This window comes from Salvelinus fontinalis, chromosome 6 (assembly GCF_029448725.1).
Source record: "Salvelinus fontinalis isolate EN_2023a chromosome 6, ASM2944872v1, whole genome shotgun sequence".
NCBI lineage: Eukaryota > Metazoa > Chordata > Actinopteri > Salmoniformes > Salmonidae > Salvelinus > Salvelinus fontinalis.
In genome coordinates this window covers 46,622,094-46,637,412 of record NC_074670.1, presented here as the reverse complement: position 1 = coordinate 46,637,412, position 15,319 = coordinate 46,622,094, and the positions used below count along the sequence as shown (strand labels likewise).

The window sequence follows — 15,319 nt, the reverse complement described above, 5'->3', positions numbered from 1 at the left end:
TTTGTTTTGTAAAAGTGTTAGTTTTCGTCATCTCTAATAAAAGAAGATGTACTCATATCCCGCTGCGCCTTGGTCCGCTTATTATGACGATCGTGACAAATAGTGAGTTTCCTCATTGTTAATTTCGTCATACTTGCCCTCGTGAGACTGTTCTAATCTCGGTCTTCTCTAATACTAAAACATACTTTCTTTGAGCGGTACTTCCCCCGTTTCTCCTTTCCAAATTATAGAGTGCTTTGTCTGAAAACTCAGAAGGGAAAGAAGAGCAAATTGACCAATGAGACAAAAATACAGTGGTGTTTATTTGCAAATTAAAAAGCACCAACAATATTAGTTACACTGTAAAAATTATCGACGACAATTACAAGTCCTTTATCGTACAGTCCAGGGAGATTAGTACCATCATTGCTGTTATTATGCGTTATTATCATGTCAATAATACTTTATATAAAGAAATCAAGGACCTCTGTACAACAGTTGGCTGCGTGAGGATAGATGAGAGGGGATTGTATGAACAGACAGAAAAAAATAAGATCTGTTTGGACTTCAGCAGATGGCACTGTATTATATGACCCATTGTAGTGACATTTCAATACTACCTGGCTGATTCTCTCCCACTAAATACCTCTCTCTCATTGCATTGTGAGAGGGGGCTGAAAGAATGTCACCTCAATCACATGCAATAACTTATGTCTATAACATGACATTACATAGTCAGGAAATGCATGTGCATTGTTATATCGACTGACAACAATTGCAGACAGTAAGAGCAGCTTTTGATATCTATGGTTGCAGTGGTAAAAACATGTGACCAACAAATTAGGAACTATACTGTACCTACAGTTGAAGTCTGAAGTTTACATACACTTAGTCATTAAAACTCGTTTTTCAACCACTCCACAAATTTCTTGTTAAACAAACTATAGTTTTGGCAAGTCGGTTAAGACATCTACTTTGTGCATGACACAAGTAATTTTTCCAACAATTGTTTACAGACAGATTATTTAACTTATAATTCACGTATCACAACAGAAGTTTACATACACTAAATTGACTGTGCCTTTAAACAGCTTGGAAAATTCCAGCAAATGATGTCATGGCTTTAGAAGCTTCTGATAGGCTAATTGACATCATTTGAGTCAATTAGAGGTGTACCTGTGGATCTATTTCAAGGCCTACCTTCAAACTCACTGCCTCTTTGCTTGACATCATGGGAAAATCAAAAGAAATCAGCCAAGACCTCAGAAAAAAAATTGTTTACCTCCACAAGTCTGGTTCATCCTTGGGAGCAATTTCCAAACGCCTGAAGGTGCCACGTTCATCTGTACAAACAATAGTACGCAAGTATAAACGCCATGGGACCACGCAGCCGTCATACCGCTCAGGAAGGAGCTGTCTCCTAGAGATGAACATACTTTGGTGCGAAATGTGCAAATCAATCCCAGAATAACAGCAAAGGACTTTGTGAAGATGCTGGAGGAAACAGGTGCAAAACTATCTATATCCACAATAAAACAAGTTCTATATCGACATAACCTGAAAGGCAGCACAGCAAGGAAGAAGCCACTGCTCCAAAACCGCCATAAAAAAGCCAGACTACAGTTTGCACATGGGGACAAAGTTTGTACTTTTTGGAGAAATGTCCTCTGGTCTGATGAAAAAAAATATAACTATTTGGCCATAATGACCATCGTTATGTTTGGATGAAAAGGGGGGAGGCTTGCAAGCTAAAGAGCACCATCCCAACCGTGAAGCATGGGGGTGACAGCATCATGTTGTGGGGGTGCTTTGCTGCAGGAGGGACTGGTGCCCATCACAAAATAGATGGCATCCAGAGGAGGACAATTATGTGGATATATTGAAGCAACATCTCAAGACATCAGTCAGGAAGTTAAAGCTTGGTCGCAAATGGGTCTTCCAAATGGACAATGACCCCAAGCATACTTCCAAAGTTGTGGGAAAATGGCTTAAGCACAACAAAGTCAAGGTATTGGAGTGGCCATCACAAAGCCCTGACCTCAATCATATAGAACATTTGTGGGCAGAACTGAAAAAGCGTGTACGAGCAAGGAGGCCTACAAACCTGACACAGTTACACCAGCTCTGTCAGGAAAAATGGGCCGAAATTCACCCAACTTATTGTGGGAAGCTTGTGGAAGGCTACCCGAAACACTCGACCCAAGTGAAACAATTTAAAGGCAACGCCACCAAATACTAATTGAGTGTATGTAAACTTCTGACCCACTGGGAATGTGATGAAAGAAATAAAAGCTGAAAGAAATCATTCTCTCTACTGTTATTCTGACATTTCACATTCTTAAAATAAAGTGGTGATCCAAACTGACCCTAGACAGGGAATTTTTAGTCGGATTAAATGATAGGAATTAGGAAAAACTGAGTTTAAATGTATTTGGCTGAGGTGTATGTAAACATCCGACTTCAACTGTATAGGCTCATATTGACTATGTTGGATGTGCATCTTTTATATCCTCCCTGATGCAACGTAGAAATACTATGAACACCTGCTAATAACAAATGAAATAGAACAAAGGGACAAAACTATACACAGCTTTGACGACATCCTCAATAAAAAATATTGTTTTGTTTTCTCATTTTCTGTCTCCATGAGTGCATTTCAACATAGCTTATGTCCAACTTCACACAAAGACAACCTGTCCCAGTGAGCACAAGACGTTCAAAAATGCGTCATTTCAACGTCTTTTCCACCAGAAATACTTATCTTCAACGTGTTTTGCTCCTAGGGGTTCATGAGAACCTGTGTGAATTTGTAAAAAGAGTCTATTTAAGAGATGTACCACTTTGCATATTGTGCTTTTAACATGTGCAGCCTGGCACCCCCTGTCCTGTGCAATCAACTCCATCCGAAACGGAGAGTAAGCGAAACGTCTTTCTGGTCAATTCTACAATAACGTGTCTCCAAAGTTAAAATAAACAAAAATGGTATATATTTTTTTTTTTTGTCACAATCTTCAAAAAATAAGAACTGTCAATAGGCCATGCAATGTAGTGGTGCTGATTCTGTCCTGGCACTGGTAAATGCGTTAATGTCTAGTGTCTACAAAGGCCTAGTGAATAAGACTACTAGTCAATACACAACATACCCCCCTTAGTTTTTAGACAGAGGCCACAGGCATTTCCAACTAATGCCATTCATTTTTTATTAATTCAAGTGCTAATTGATCTCTACTCTTTTGTAATATCTGCCCTGTTGTTTCATCATCTACTTTATTCGTTCATATTCCAATTTCTAGGACGGCAGTTGGTTGTGTCTTTCAGTATATGGGAGTAGAGTGTTGACTGACACCAGCTGACACTCATTTCCGCCCAGCCTTAAACGACTGGTACTGTACAGGCTAGCCAAGTCTCACTCTTCCTCTTCATCCTCCTCTTCCTCCCAAGAGTAAGGTCTGAGTCCATGTGAGTAAGGCAAGGGATAGTCAAAGGAAGAGCGGATAAGGGTTGACCACCCCCGTCTCTATCCCATCCTGTTTGTATCACAGGTGAACCCCCGTAAGAGGTGGTACAGTCCTGTTGGGGGTCTCTGTTCCTAGACCGTACCAAGTGAGGGTAGTGGTTCATCATGGGGAGGTGCAACTTGGGGAGTGAGGGGAGAGCACTTAGGCGGCAGGCCATTGTAGACTCACTGCCAACTCGTAAATCACTATCCCTGCTCCCTTCCTCCATGTCCTTCCCTCTTACGAAGGGCACCCTGAGAAGGAGGCTCGTGTATCCTAATCTTCACTTTGACAGGTGATCAGAAAACACACCCCTTCTGAACCTTGTCACGGGTGAGTACTTACCCCTTATGGATTCTTTAAGGGATTAAAATAATCCTCTAAGGGGATAGAATCATACTCCTCCATATGGTATTCTGTCAGGGGGATGGTTGAGCTGTGGTACTGTCCGCTGAGCTGCCCCCCCCCCCCCGGTACTTCTACCTGGTATGGATCAGTTGCTCTCGGAGCCAGCTGGGCAGGGGCTGGCCCATTCTGTACAGCAGCTTAGACAGCTCTATGTTGTGATCCCTGTAGTGCTCCCTGAGGAACGACTGGGACTGGAGGAAAGAGAAAGAGAGAGCAACAGGAGTGATTTAGAGAGAGATAATATGATAATTACCCCCACAGCCAAGATTCAATCAATGAACACCCCTTATCAGTTACACGCAGAATAATCCTAGAGGTAGTCGGTATCTTAATTAAGCAAATATCAGTGAACTACGTGTATTGGCAAATGAGAACTCTTACCTCCGGGTCCATGTCAGGGTACTTACGCCCCTTGCTCTTCCCCAGACACTTGGTCTTCCCTCCCTCCAGCAGCTGACACCAGAAGCCTTTCTTGGGGTCAAACCTGAAGAAAATCAGAACATTTCGTAAACGTACCTAAATGTACATCTGGCACTCTTGGAATCAGTTACTGAATGAACTTTATAAAGGGTTAGGTAGGTTAGCTGCTATGTGTCGCTGGAGAGAACTTGAAAACTCACGCTAGGATATTGTGGTAGTTGACGGTGTTGACCAGGCCCAGAAACTTCTGGATCCTGTCCATGACTGAGGCCGGCTCAGTCTTCAGCTGCTGCCCGTCCAGAACCAGGACCTGGCTTGAGTGGTAGTGGTTGAGCCAGCGCTCCATGTGGATGGCGTACCAGCCTGGTACCAGACAGCGGTTCTGGAGCACACGCAGCTTTACCGGGGAATCATGGGTAGCCGTGATGACATCATGGAAGGAGTACTTCAGAGCCACTGGGTCATCATGGGCACGCTGGTGCTGTAAGGGGAAGCAGAGAGAAGAAAGGGTGTTGCGTTAATATGGTCCTCAGTAATATGGTGCCTGATGAGGTATAACTGACCTAGTAACAAGAGTGGTTATAACTCAGTAATAAGAGCATGACATAGGCCTAACTGCTCATATTACATGTTAATAAGGAGGAATGGTTATGTCTCATACATTCTAAAGAGTCATAACCAACCTGGTACCAGGAGTAAGCGCGGTCGGCTGGGTTGATGAGGATGGTGATGATCTTGGCCTTGGGCAGGAGGGTGGCCGCCCGCTCCGCTGCCACCTCGGAGTCAAAGTAGCTGGCACTTTTCTCAAAGTAGTAGTCTGAGCTGGTGTTGGAGGGCAGGGGGAAGTACTCCATGTACCTGTGTGTTCACCAAAAGACAAAACAGATACACCAACTAAATGATAGACTGACCGAAGCACATATCAAGCCAACTCCTGGACGAGAAAGCATGTTCAATGGGAAGTCTGTAGACATTGTCTGGGTCTGCGCAAACGCCTCTAAGTTGTCAGTCACTTCGCGATAATCCTGCTTCTTGTAATTCTGTCCGTGCAGCTAGAACAGAACACGGCCCATATGCATAACGCGTCTCAGAGTAGGAGTGCTGACCTAGGATCAGTTCTGCCTTTTAGATCATAATGAATACCACTACATGGACTGTGGGGACCTGATCTTAGATGATCACTCCTACTCTGAGATGCTTTATGAACACGGGCCCAGAGCTCTTTCTCTGTGGCAGTCATACCAGTCGATGCCTCTGTGGTAGTTGTGTCCATTGAAGAACTGGATCTCCTCAAAGGTCTCCTTGTTGGGGTAGTTACTGGTCAGGTCAGGGTGCATGCCCAGGAACAGATAGAGGGCTGTAGAACCTGTGGAGAGGAGGGAGGGAGGGAGAGAGATAGAGAGAGGGTGGGGAGGAAGGAGAGAGAAAGAGAGAAGGGGGAGGAAGGGGAGAGAGAAAGAGAAAGACAGAGGGGGAGGGGAGGAAGGAGAGAGAGAGAGAGAAGCGAGAGGGAGAATCTATTTTGAGGCATTGACAAATTGACTTTGAAGCACCTTGCCGCAGCCATAACAATTAATAATCTAATAAATTGTCTCGTTAGTGTCCCATTCCCATTAGTGTCGGTGAGTGTGTTCCTCATAAACTTCCTTTCACAGCTTTCACTGTGGAGGAGAGAGAGGCAGTCGGTCATCTGTGACAGGCCAGCTCCTGTTAGTCTGTTCTGTTCTGTACTGAGAGTGTGTAACACTGAAAGAACGACACCTCTTCAGCCCAAAGTCTCGAAAACCTCCCTCCTACACACCAGACCAAAGACGTCTCAACTCTAACTATTGTAAATAATTACATGAGGTGGGGAAATGAATCAGAAACGAGGTGAAATAAAGCAAAGTAAGATTGTGCACCGAGAGTCATTGCTGGTGATGCCCACTGGGGGGTGCTTGTGTTCCGTCTCTCTCACCTGTCTTCTGAGGCCCAATGACAAGCAGCTTGGGGAAGCGGTCACACGTTTTCTCCTTTGACCAGATGTCCTTGTGCCTTTTGTCCTCGCAGGGATCCTGTAGGACCAGGGTTGATGAAGATCATTAGAAATTCTTACATGTATCCAGTTGCTTAATGAACCCTGAACAAATCCATCCATACAACATCCTGAGGACATGCGGCTACATATTGGAACTATCAATGGAGATGCCCTTTGAACACAAACACAATTCTTGGCAACAGATTGTGCTGTACAGGACAAGGGTCCAACCAGGACTCTTGTTAAATCAATTCTCTCTAAATGAGACTAACCCGAATAAATGAATCAAGGGAGGATCCATGCAAAATACAACCTAACATGATATTCCTACTTACCTTGGATGTAGCTCTGTTAACATGTTAGGTTGTATTTTGAGTGGAACACCCCTTCAACATCCCAGTATTAGTTAATGCACACATCCAGTTTCTCTCTCTCTCTCTCCTCTCTCTCTCTGACCTGCCAGAGTGGGTCTTTTTCGTTAGGGAAGAGGTTATAGTATCTGTGGGCCAGCTGGACGGGAGGCAGGGTCTGTAGCCGCAGATTGGTCCATGTCTGCAGGAAGGCCACCAGGCTTTTGAAGGTGTAAAGGCCCAGCCGGTCGTTACCGTAGTTAGACAGGTGGGTCATGAAGATACTGATCTGGAGGAGGAGGAGGAGAGATGGATGAAGGAAAATGGAGAGAGAAAGACAGAAAGGTTCACTCAAATTCACTCGGATACTCTGAGTAGCGATTGAATGTATAGAGAGAAAGAAAGAGAGAGTGTGTGTGGGTGTGTGTGCATGCGTTCGTGTGTGTGCGTGTTAACTCACCGGGTTGAGTAGGACAGTGAGGAACAGCTCTCCTCCGTTGATGAGTTTGTCCAGCTCGTTGGGTCCGCCTGGGTACTCCTTATAGAATATGGTGTGTGTGAACAGACCACAAGTCTGTCTGGGCAAGACCTGCAAACACACACACACACACACACACACACACACACACACACACACACACACACACACACACACACACACACACACACACACACACACACACACACACACACACACACACACACACACACACACACACACACACACACACACACTTCTAAGTCAATGACACACACAAGCACACACACGCACGCCAGCCCCACTGGTCTAGTCAATGCAAAACATATCAGGCAATATGACCACTTTTGTGTTCAATAATCTTCACATTATACTTCTCGTTTGGGGAAAGCAAACCTCATTCACTCTGAGTCTATATGGAAATTCATTCAAATATACACGGAGCGAGAGAGAGTGTCTGGGGATCTGAATATCAATCATCTAATGTATTGTATGAGCAGAGCAGAGAAGACTGGACCACTCAGAGCTGCATCTCAAGGACAGACAAAAATAGAGAGATACAGAGCGCAGGGGAGGAAAACTACTGGCAACAGCACATACTGTAGACACTAGACGACTGGATTTTTTGGGGGGAATGTTTTTTGAAGAAGATTAAGTTGCGTTTTGGTGATGTATGGTTCGTGTTTACGTTATGGAGGTGGGTAACCGGGTTGCTGTTGTTGTGCTATTAGGCCAGTGTTACTGTCATTGTCGTGGTTGGTGTTGTTATATTGTTAAAGGTGTATCCAGGAGGTAGTGTTTGGGGGGCCAGTCAGAGTGGTTGGCGTGGCTACTGTCCAGTATCACCACCTGCTGTAGAGAGGGATCCTCAAAAACACACTGACTGACCAACGGGAAGGCATAACGACACTGTCCATTCCAAGGCCACTGTTGCCACGGTGATATAAATAAAATCCTACCGTTGTTATATCAACCACTCATTGTGGTTGATATAACAACAGAGACAAGTGGGGGAAGAGATAGAAAGATGTTGATGGAGGTGGGAACAGAGACAAGTGGGGGAAGAGATAGAAAGATGTTGATGGAGGTGGGAACAGAGACAAGTGGGGGAAGAGATAGAAAGATGTTGATGGAGGTAGGAACAGAGACAAGTGGGGGAAGAGATAGAAAGATGTTGATGGAGGTAGGAACAGAGACAAGTGGGGGAAGAGATAGAAAGATGTTGATGGAGGTAGGAACAGAGACAAGTGGGGGAAGAGATAGAAAGATGTTGATGGAGGTAGGAACAGAGACAAGTGGGGGAAGAGATAGAAATATGTTGATGGAGGTAGGAACAGAGACAAGTGGGGGAAGAGACAGAAAGATGTTGATGGAGGTAGGAACAGAGACAAGTGGAGGAGAGATGCGGCGGCAGAAGAAAGGTAGAAAAGGAGGGTAAACCAATCCCCGTAGTGTTACCATCTATTCAATCCCTTTTAGATCTGCAAACGCAGAAGAGGTAGACGCAAGAAAGAGTTAAGAGGAGAATAAAGGGAGAGAGACAGCGCAGCCGTCGGTAAAGGGTTCTGGGACTCACGCTGATACCGCTGTGTGTGAATCCCCGTCTGAAGCGGGCAGGTTTGAGGTGGGGGTACTCCTCCGTGCTGGTCACCCTGATGCCCCACACCTTCTTCCAGGCATCGTACAGCTGCAGGTGGACCGGGTACACACCCGAGTGGTGGGGGGCTACCGCATAGCCCATGTTAGTGGGGATACCGTGCTCCTAGAGAGAGAGAGAGAGGGAGGAATAGAAGGTAGGCAGGGATAGCAATTCAAATCCCAGCGGTGCTAGCTGTGTTAAGCTAACGTTAGCATTTCTAATTAGGAGCAACATAGTGAGGCGGGCTAATTGCTAGCATCCCACCGCTAGCCTCCAGACAAACAGACAGACAGAGACTCACCCTAGCGAACCTCTTGTTGAGAAGCATCTGTTCGGCTAGCACTGACTGGTTGTGGAAGAGGTGGGGCTGCATGTGGCTCCACATGTGGGGGAACCACCAGAACTCCTTGACGTAGGAGAGGAGCAGGTCATCCCCCAGGTCCTCCTCATCTGACCCTGGACACGAAGGGAGGACGGGGGAGGGAGAAGAGGAGGATAGGAGGTGAGAAGAGGAACAGTGGAAGAAGGGGAGGACAGGAGGAGGACAGCGGAGCACAGAGAGAATATGAAAAATGAAAAGGGCAAAGAAAGGAGGTCGTCAGGGAATGGACAAGGGTAAGATAGAAGGCGAGGAAGATGATCACAGAGGGAGGAGGACAAGAGAAAACGAGGATTTCTGGTGATACACCAAGGACTACTGGAGTATAAACTGTAACCCTATCAGTAATAAGCTTCAGTTCGCAGATCGGGTACTGTATGAGTGGGGTGCTGTGTTCTCCGGTCTTACCTGCATGGAAGAACTTCCCTGAGAAGCCCAGGTTGAAGGTGAAGTTGGGAACATTGTTACGCAGCGCTCTCTGGGTCTCCAACAGGGCCTGACTCAGAGAGGAGAGGGAAGGGAAGGTCAAAACACACCCGCATGTAAACACACACACAGTCACACACACAGCTGAATTTGTCAATATGCAACTCCCTCCCTGTACACACCCTGCCTTTTTCCTGTACTCTTTTCTCTCCTCCATTCTCTCTCTCCTCTGATCTGAGTGTTTGTTTCATTTGATCTCCGTACTATATATGAATCCACTCACATCTCCCTCTTTCTCCCCAGTCTCCCTCTGTCTCTCCTGCCTTGTCAGGAGAGACTGTGTGATTTATTCTTTACACCCCACTGTTCGGATTCCAAGAGAGGAAGGAAGCCTTGATATACTTCTCTAACCCAGCTCATGTGAGGAAGCAGCTCAACTCTGATAAGACACACACAGAAAGATACAGATAACTGAAAAGGTTCTGCTATTCTGTATGTATTGAAATATTCATGGCTATGGTTCTTAAGAGTGTGTGTGTGTGTGTGTGTGTGTCCCGATCGTAACGCTGTAGCCTGTCAACTCTATTTGTTTATTTGGATCCCCATTAGCTTTTGCAGAAGCAGCAGCTACTCTTCCTGGGGTCCACAAAAAACACAAAACATGACAAGTAACAAAACACTGATAGACGAGGACAGTCACACAAATATAACATACAACGATATACAAACAATAATAAATACAATAAAAATAATAATAATACAAAACCAAAAAATGATGTGTGTAAAGGCGTGCACATGCTTCCCAGCCGGAATAGTTCGGGAAGAGTTTGTGTAAACAGTACCAGTCAAAAGTTTGGACACCTACTCATTCCAGGCTTTTTCTTTCTTTATACTATTTTCTACATTGTAGAACAATAATGAAGACTTCAAAACTATGAAATAACACATATGGAATCATGTAGAAACCAAAAAATATATATTTTAGATTTTAGATTCTTCAAAGCCACCGCCCTTTGCCTTGATGACGGCCTTGCACATTCTTGGCATTTTCTCAACCAGCTTCATGAGGTAGTCAGTCACCTGGAATGCGTGTCAATTAACAGGTGTGCCTTGTTAATAGTTAATTTGTGAAATGACTTTCCTTCTTAATGCATTTGAGCCAATCAGTTGTGTTGTGACAAGGTAGGGGTGGTATAGAGAAGATACCCCATAAGTCCATATTATGGCAAGAACAGCTCAAATAAGCAAAGAGAAGCGACAGTCCATCACTACTTTAAGACATGAAGGTGAGTCAAAATGGAAAATGCCAAGAACTTTGAATGTTTCTTCAAGTGCAGTCGCTAAAATCATCAAGAGCTATGATGAAACTGGCTCTCATGAGGACCGCCACAGGAAAGGAAGACCCAGAGTTACCTCTGCTGCAGAGGATAAGTTCATTAGAGTTACCAGCCTCAGAAATTGCAGCCCAAATAAATGCTGCACAGAGTTGAAGTAACAGACACATCTCAACATCAACTGTTCAGAGGAGACTGCGTGAATCAGTCCTTCATGGTCAAATTGCTGAAAAGAAACAACTACTAAAGGACACCAATAAGAAGAAAGAAAGAAGAGACTTGCTTGGGCCAAGAAACATGAGCAATGGACATTAGACCGGTGGAAATCTGTCCTTTGATCTGATGAGTCCAAATTTGAGATTTTTGGTTCCAACTGCCGTGTCTTTGTGAGAATCAGAGTAGGTGAACGGATGATCCCCGCATGTGTGGTTCCCACCGTGAAGCATGGAGGAGGAGGTGTGATGGTGCTTTGCTGGTGACACTGTCAGTGATTTATTTACAATTCAAGGCACACTTAACCAGCATGGCTACCACAGCGTTCTCCAGCGATATACCATCCCATCTGGTTTGCGCTTAGTGGGACTATCATTTGTTTTTTAACAGGACAACGACCCAACACACCTCCAGGCTGTGTAAGGGCTATTTGACCAAGAAGGAGAGTGATGAAGTGCTGCATCAGATGACCTGACCTCCACAATCACCTGACCTCAATCCATTTGAGATGGTTTGGGATGAGTTGGACCGCAGAGTGAAGGAAAAGCAGGCAATAAGTGCTCAGCATATGTGGAAACTCCTTCAAAACTGTTGGAAAAGCATTCCAGGTGAAACTGGTTGAGAGAATGCCAAGAGTCTGAAAAGCTGTCATCAAGGCAAAGGTGGCTACTTTGAAGAATCTCAAATATAAATACATCTGATTTGTGTAACACTTTTTTGGTTACTACATGATTCCATATGTGTTATTTTATAGTTTTGATGTCTTCACTATTATTCTACAATGTAGAAATTACAAAAAACCCTTGAATGAGTAGGCTTTGTCCAAACTTTTGACTGGTACTGTGTATTATGACAACATTGTGTGACGTTTTTCATTCATTTTGGGCTTTGGTGACAATTTTTCAGCTGTTCAGGCACACATCTTTTCTGGAGGCAAGTCAAAGTTCAGAGCCAAAGTCTATGCTGCTTCGTCGGTGATTGGTCAACAGTACAGATTAATCAATAAAGTTTTTGTTGTCAATCAACGGGAGACGACTAATTTTCGTGCATTTTTTTCCCCCACTGAGAAATACACTATATCTACAAAAGTATGTGGACACCCCTTCAAATTAGTGGATTCGGCTATTTCAGCCACACACGTTGCTAACAGGTTTATGAAATCGAGCACACAGCCATGCAATCTCCATAGACAAACATTGGCAGTAGAATGGCCTGAAGAGCTCAGTGACTTTCAATGTGACACCGTCATAGGTTGCCACCTTTCCAATAAGTCAGTTCATCAAATTTCTGACCTGCTAGAGCTGTCCCTGTTAACAGTAAGAGCTGTTATTGTGAAGTGGAAACTTCTAGGAGCAACAACGGCTCAGCCGCGAAGTGGTAGGCCACACAAGCTCACAGAACGGGACCGCTGAGTGCTGAAGAGCGTAGCGGATAGAAATCATCTGTCCTCGGGTTACAACAATAAACTGCCTCTGGAAGCAACGTCAGCACAAGAACTGTTTGTCTGGAGCTTAATTTCCATGGCCGAGCGTCCCGCCTCAATCCTAAGATCACCATGCCCAATGCCAAGTGTCGGCTGGAGTGGTGTAAAGCTCCCCGCCATTGGACTCTGGAGCAGTGTAAACGCGTTCTCTGGAATGATGAATCTCGCTTCACCATCTGGCAGTCCGACGGACGAATCTGCGTTTGGCGGATGCTAAGAGAATGCTTCCTGCCCGAATGCATGATTTTGGAATGAGATGTTCGACGAGCAGGTGTCCACAGCCTTTTGGTCATGTAGTGTACTACACCAAACAGCTTAGTTACATGTCAAATTGTGCGACTAAGATCTGCTCTGCAGAGTTATCTTAGATTAATATTCAGTCGGACTATTTTGAGGAAGTTTATACTAACTACAGCATTTCAAAATGGACAAACAGTACTATTGCTGCTTTTTTCTAGTTTTTCCAAGTGAAGGTCTTTTAAGGGAGTATGCGAGCACACTCATTCCGGTTGGCTCGCAAAGTGTGGCTAGCCGCCAGCCGAACTGAAGCATGCCGACGCCCTTAGTGTGTGTGCATGTGTTTGTGTTGCCTCACAGTCCCCGCCGTACCATGAGATGTTGTTTAATATTTTTTTTTAAAGGTAAATTGAAAGTTTGCTTTGATTGAAGATGGAAGGGAGTTCCATACGATCATGGCTCTGTATATTACTGTGCGCTGCCGTGAATTTGTTTTGGACATGGGGACTGTGAAGAGACCCCTGGTGGCATGTCTTGTGCAGTATGTATGGGTGTCGGAGCTGAATGTTATTTGATTATGCAGACAATCTGGAATTTTCATGCTGACCACACCGCTCACGTCGCGTGCCCGAGTGTTGCAAAATAAATGTAACATATTCAATCACTGCACCCACACTGCTCAATCGAGTCTGCGTCTGGTTCTATTTGTGACGCTTCACGCGCTGCAAACCCCGCCTCTCCCATCTCCTCATTCGTTTTTAGGAGCCTATGGGTGATTGAAAGATGAATTGAGGTCCACACTCCAGTCCAGTTGGTGGTGGTAATGCACCTTAAAGTTGGTTGCCACCCGCCATATAAAGTCAAAAGAAGAAGAAGAATCCTGAAGGAGGAGAGATTACTAGAAATAGGTTTACCCTTTTTTCTGTGGATTAATTGTCAGATTAGAGGACCTTGTACATTTCAGGTAAAATAACAACCCAATGTTTATATCCTGGGACAAATTAGCTAGCTACAGCAAGCTAGCTACCTAAATTGCTATAAATGTTTGCTTATCGACCTGTCCCCAATTTAATATAGTTGGCTCAGAGTTCGTTTTGATAGTTCGACCTGCGTTTCTTGATCGCGTCTTGTGTGAGGGAACAAAATCACATGCGCGAGTGGTCTGGTCAGCATGTCAGGCTTCTCATAAAAACTAGAAGAGAAACAGTTCATCTCTCACCAATGCTCAACCAGGAAAGACTGGCATGCATGTTGTTGATGTTAGCTCTGTATGTGCAGTTAAGGGCAAGGCGTGCTGCTCTGTTTTGAGCCAGCTGCAGCTTCGCTAGGTCTTTCTTTGCTGCACTTGACCATATTACCGGACAGTAATCGTGAAGACCAGAGCCTGAACAACTAGTACAGTTGATTTGTGCCATTTGTGTATTTTGATACGGACTGTAACTCCTTATTTACAATTCCAATGAGCTCACTGGCTTTGGGTGCTGACGTGTAGAGTGTGGAATCATCAACATACATAGTCATTCTAGCTTTGTGTAAGACCTGTGGCAAATCACTTGTTAAAATAGAGAAGAGTAACGACCGAAGGCTCTAGGGGCATTGCCCTGAGGGACAATGCCCTGTATCTGATGTTAGAAAAGCTTCCATTGAAGAACACTCTCTGGGTTCTATTGGATAAATAACATCAAAGGCTGCACTGAAATCTTACAACACAATTCCATCAATCATGCCATTATCTGTTTATTTTAACCAATTATATGTCCTCTGAGTCAGCATACTGAGAAGTGGAATATAATATTAGGAATGGCACGATGCCTTTCATGTCCTGTACCAGCCCACCTGCCAAGCTAATAATGCTTCATTACAAACATATTACGCGACATAATTACAAGGTCTCAGAGACCAAAGCATTGGAAATGGACATTTTCTATTTTCCAAGTATGTATCACCTTGACGTCCTTCACCTTCATCCTGGTCCCCTCCTTCCCCACAAAGATGTCATCTATATCGACCAGTAGGTGTCGCTCCAGGGAGAGAGACAGCCTCTTCCCCGACAGGAAGCCCACCGCGTCCACAAACACCAGCTTGTGCAGCCAGAAGTTGAGGTTGTTCCCAAACAGAACCCTCTGGATGCCGTCGTGGAGACCCAGGTCCTGCACAACGGAGGGGAGCAGCGTGGCCGTCGTACCCAGCGAGGGGACACTCTCGGCGGACTGGGTCTTGGTCAGGAGCACGGGCTCGTAGGTGGAGTGGTTGGACTGGAAGACGGTCCAGTCGTCCCCAGGCAGGGGGCCGGGGAGGGCCTGGCCGGAGCGTGTGATGAAGAGGAGGGGGGACTTGGGATTGACCGTGCAGTCCTTCAGGCCCAGGTTGGAATGGAGGAAGAGGGGGAATCCTTTGAGCTGGGCACTCAGCAGGCTGTTCTCATTGGCCTACAGGAGGGAAATCAATGACAACATCAA

At 45.1% G+C, this 15,319-nt stretch overlaps 1 protein-coding gene across 2 annotated transcripts in view; it reads right to left on the bottom strand.

Annotated features, from left to right (window-relative positions):
* Window positions 1-283: 283 nt before the first annotated feature.
* The window catches only part of LOC129857917 (bifunctional heparan sulfate N-deacetylase/N-sulfotransferase 1-like), a 96,603-nt gene continuing 81,567 nt past the window's right edge, over window positions 284-15,319 (bottom strand). The window contains exons 3-14 of one of the 2 annotated variants that reach the window (XM_055926610.1): window positions 14,807-15,289; window positions 9,576-9,663; window positions 9,090-9,244; window positions 8,726-8,911; window positions 7,132-7,260; window positions 6,778-6,960; window positions 6,262-6,358; window positions 5,547-5,670; window positions 4,988-5,162; window positions 4,505-4,785; window positions 4,266-4,368; window positions 284-4,075 (exon numbers count right to left, since the gene is read on the bottom strand). In XM_055926610.1, coding sequence (XP_055782585.1) covers window positions 3,956-4,075; window positions 4,266-4,368; window positions 4,505-4,785; window positions 4,988-5,162; window positions 5,547-5,670; window positions 6,262-6,358; window positions 6,778-6,960; window positions 7,132-7,260; window positions 8,726-8,911; window positions 9,090-9,244; window positions 9,576-9,663; window positions 14,807-15,289 — 2,124 coding nt within the window. In that variant the 3' untranslated portion in view covers window positions 284-3,955. The remainder of the gene's footprint in view (window positions 4,076-4,265; window positions 4,369-4,504; window positions 4,786-4,987; window positions 5,163-5,546; window positions 5,671-6,261; window positions 6,359-6,777; window positions 6,961-7,131; window positions 7,261-8,725; window positions 8,912-9,089; window positions 9,245-9,575; window positions 9,664-14,806; window positions 15,290-15,319) is intronic. The other variant, XM_055926611.1, reaches the window with a different exon arrangement.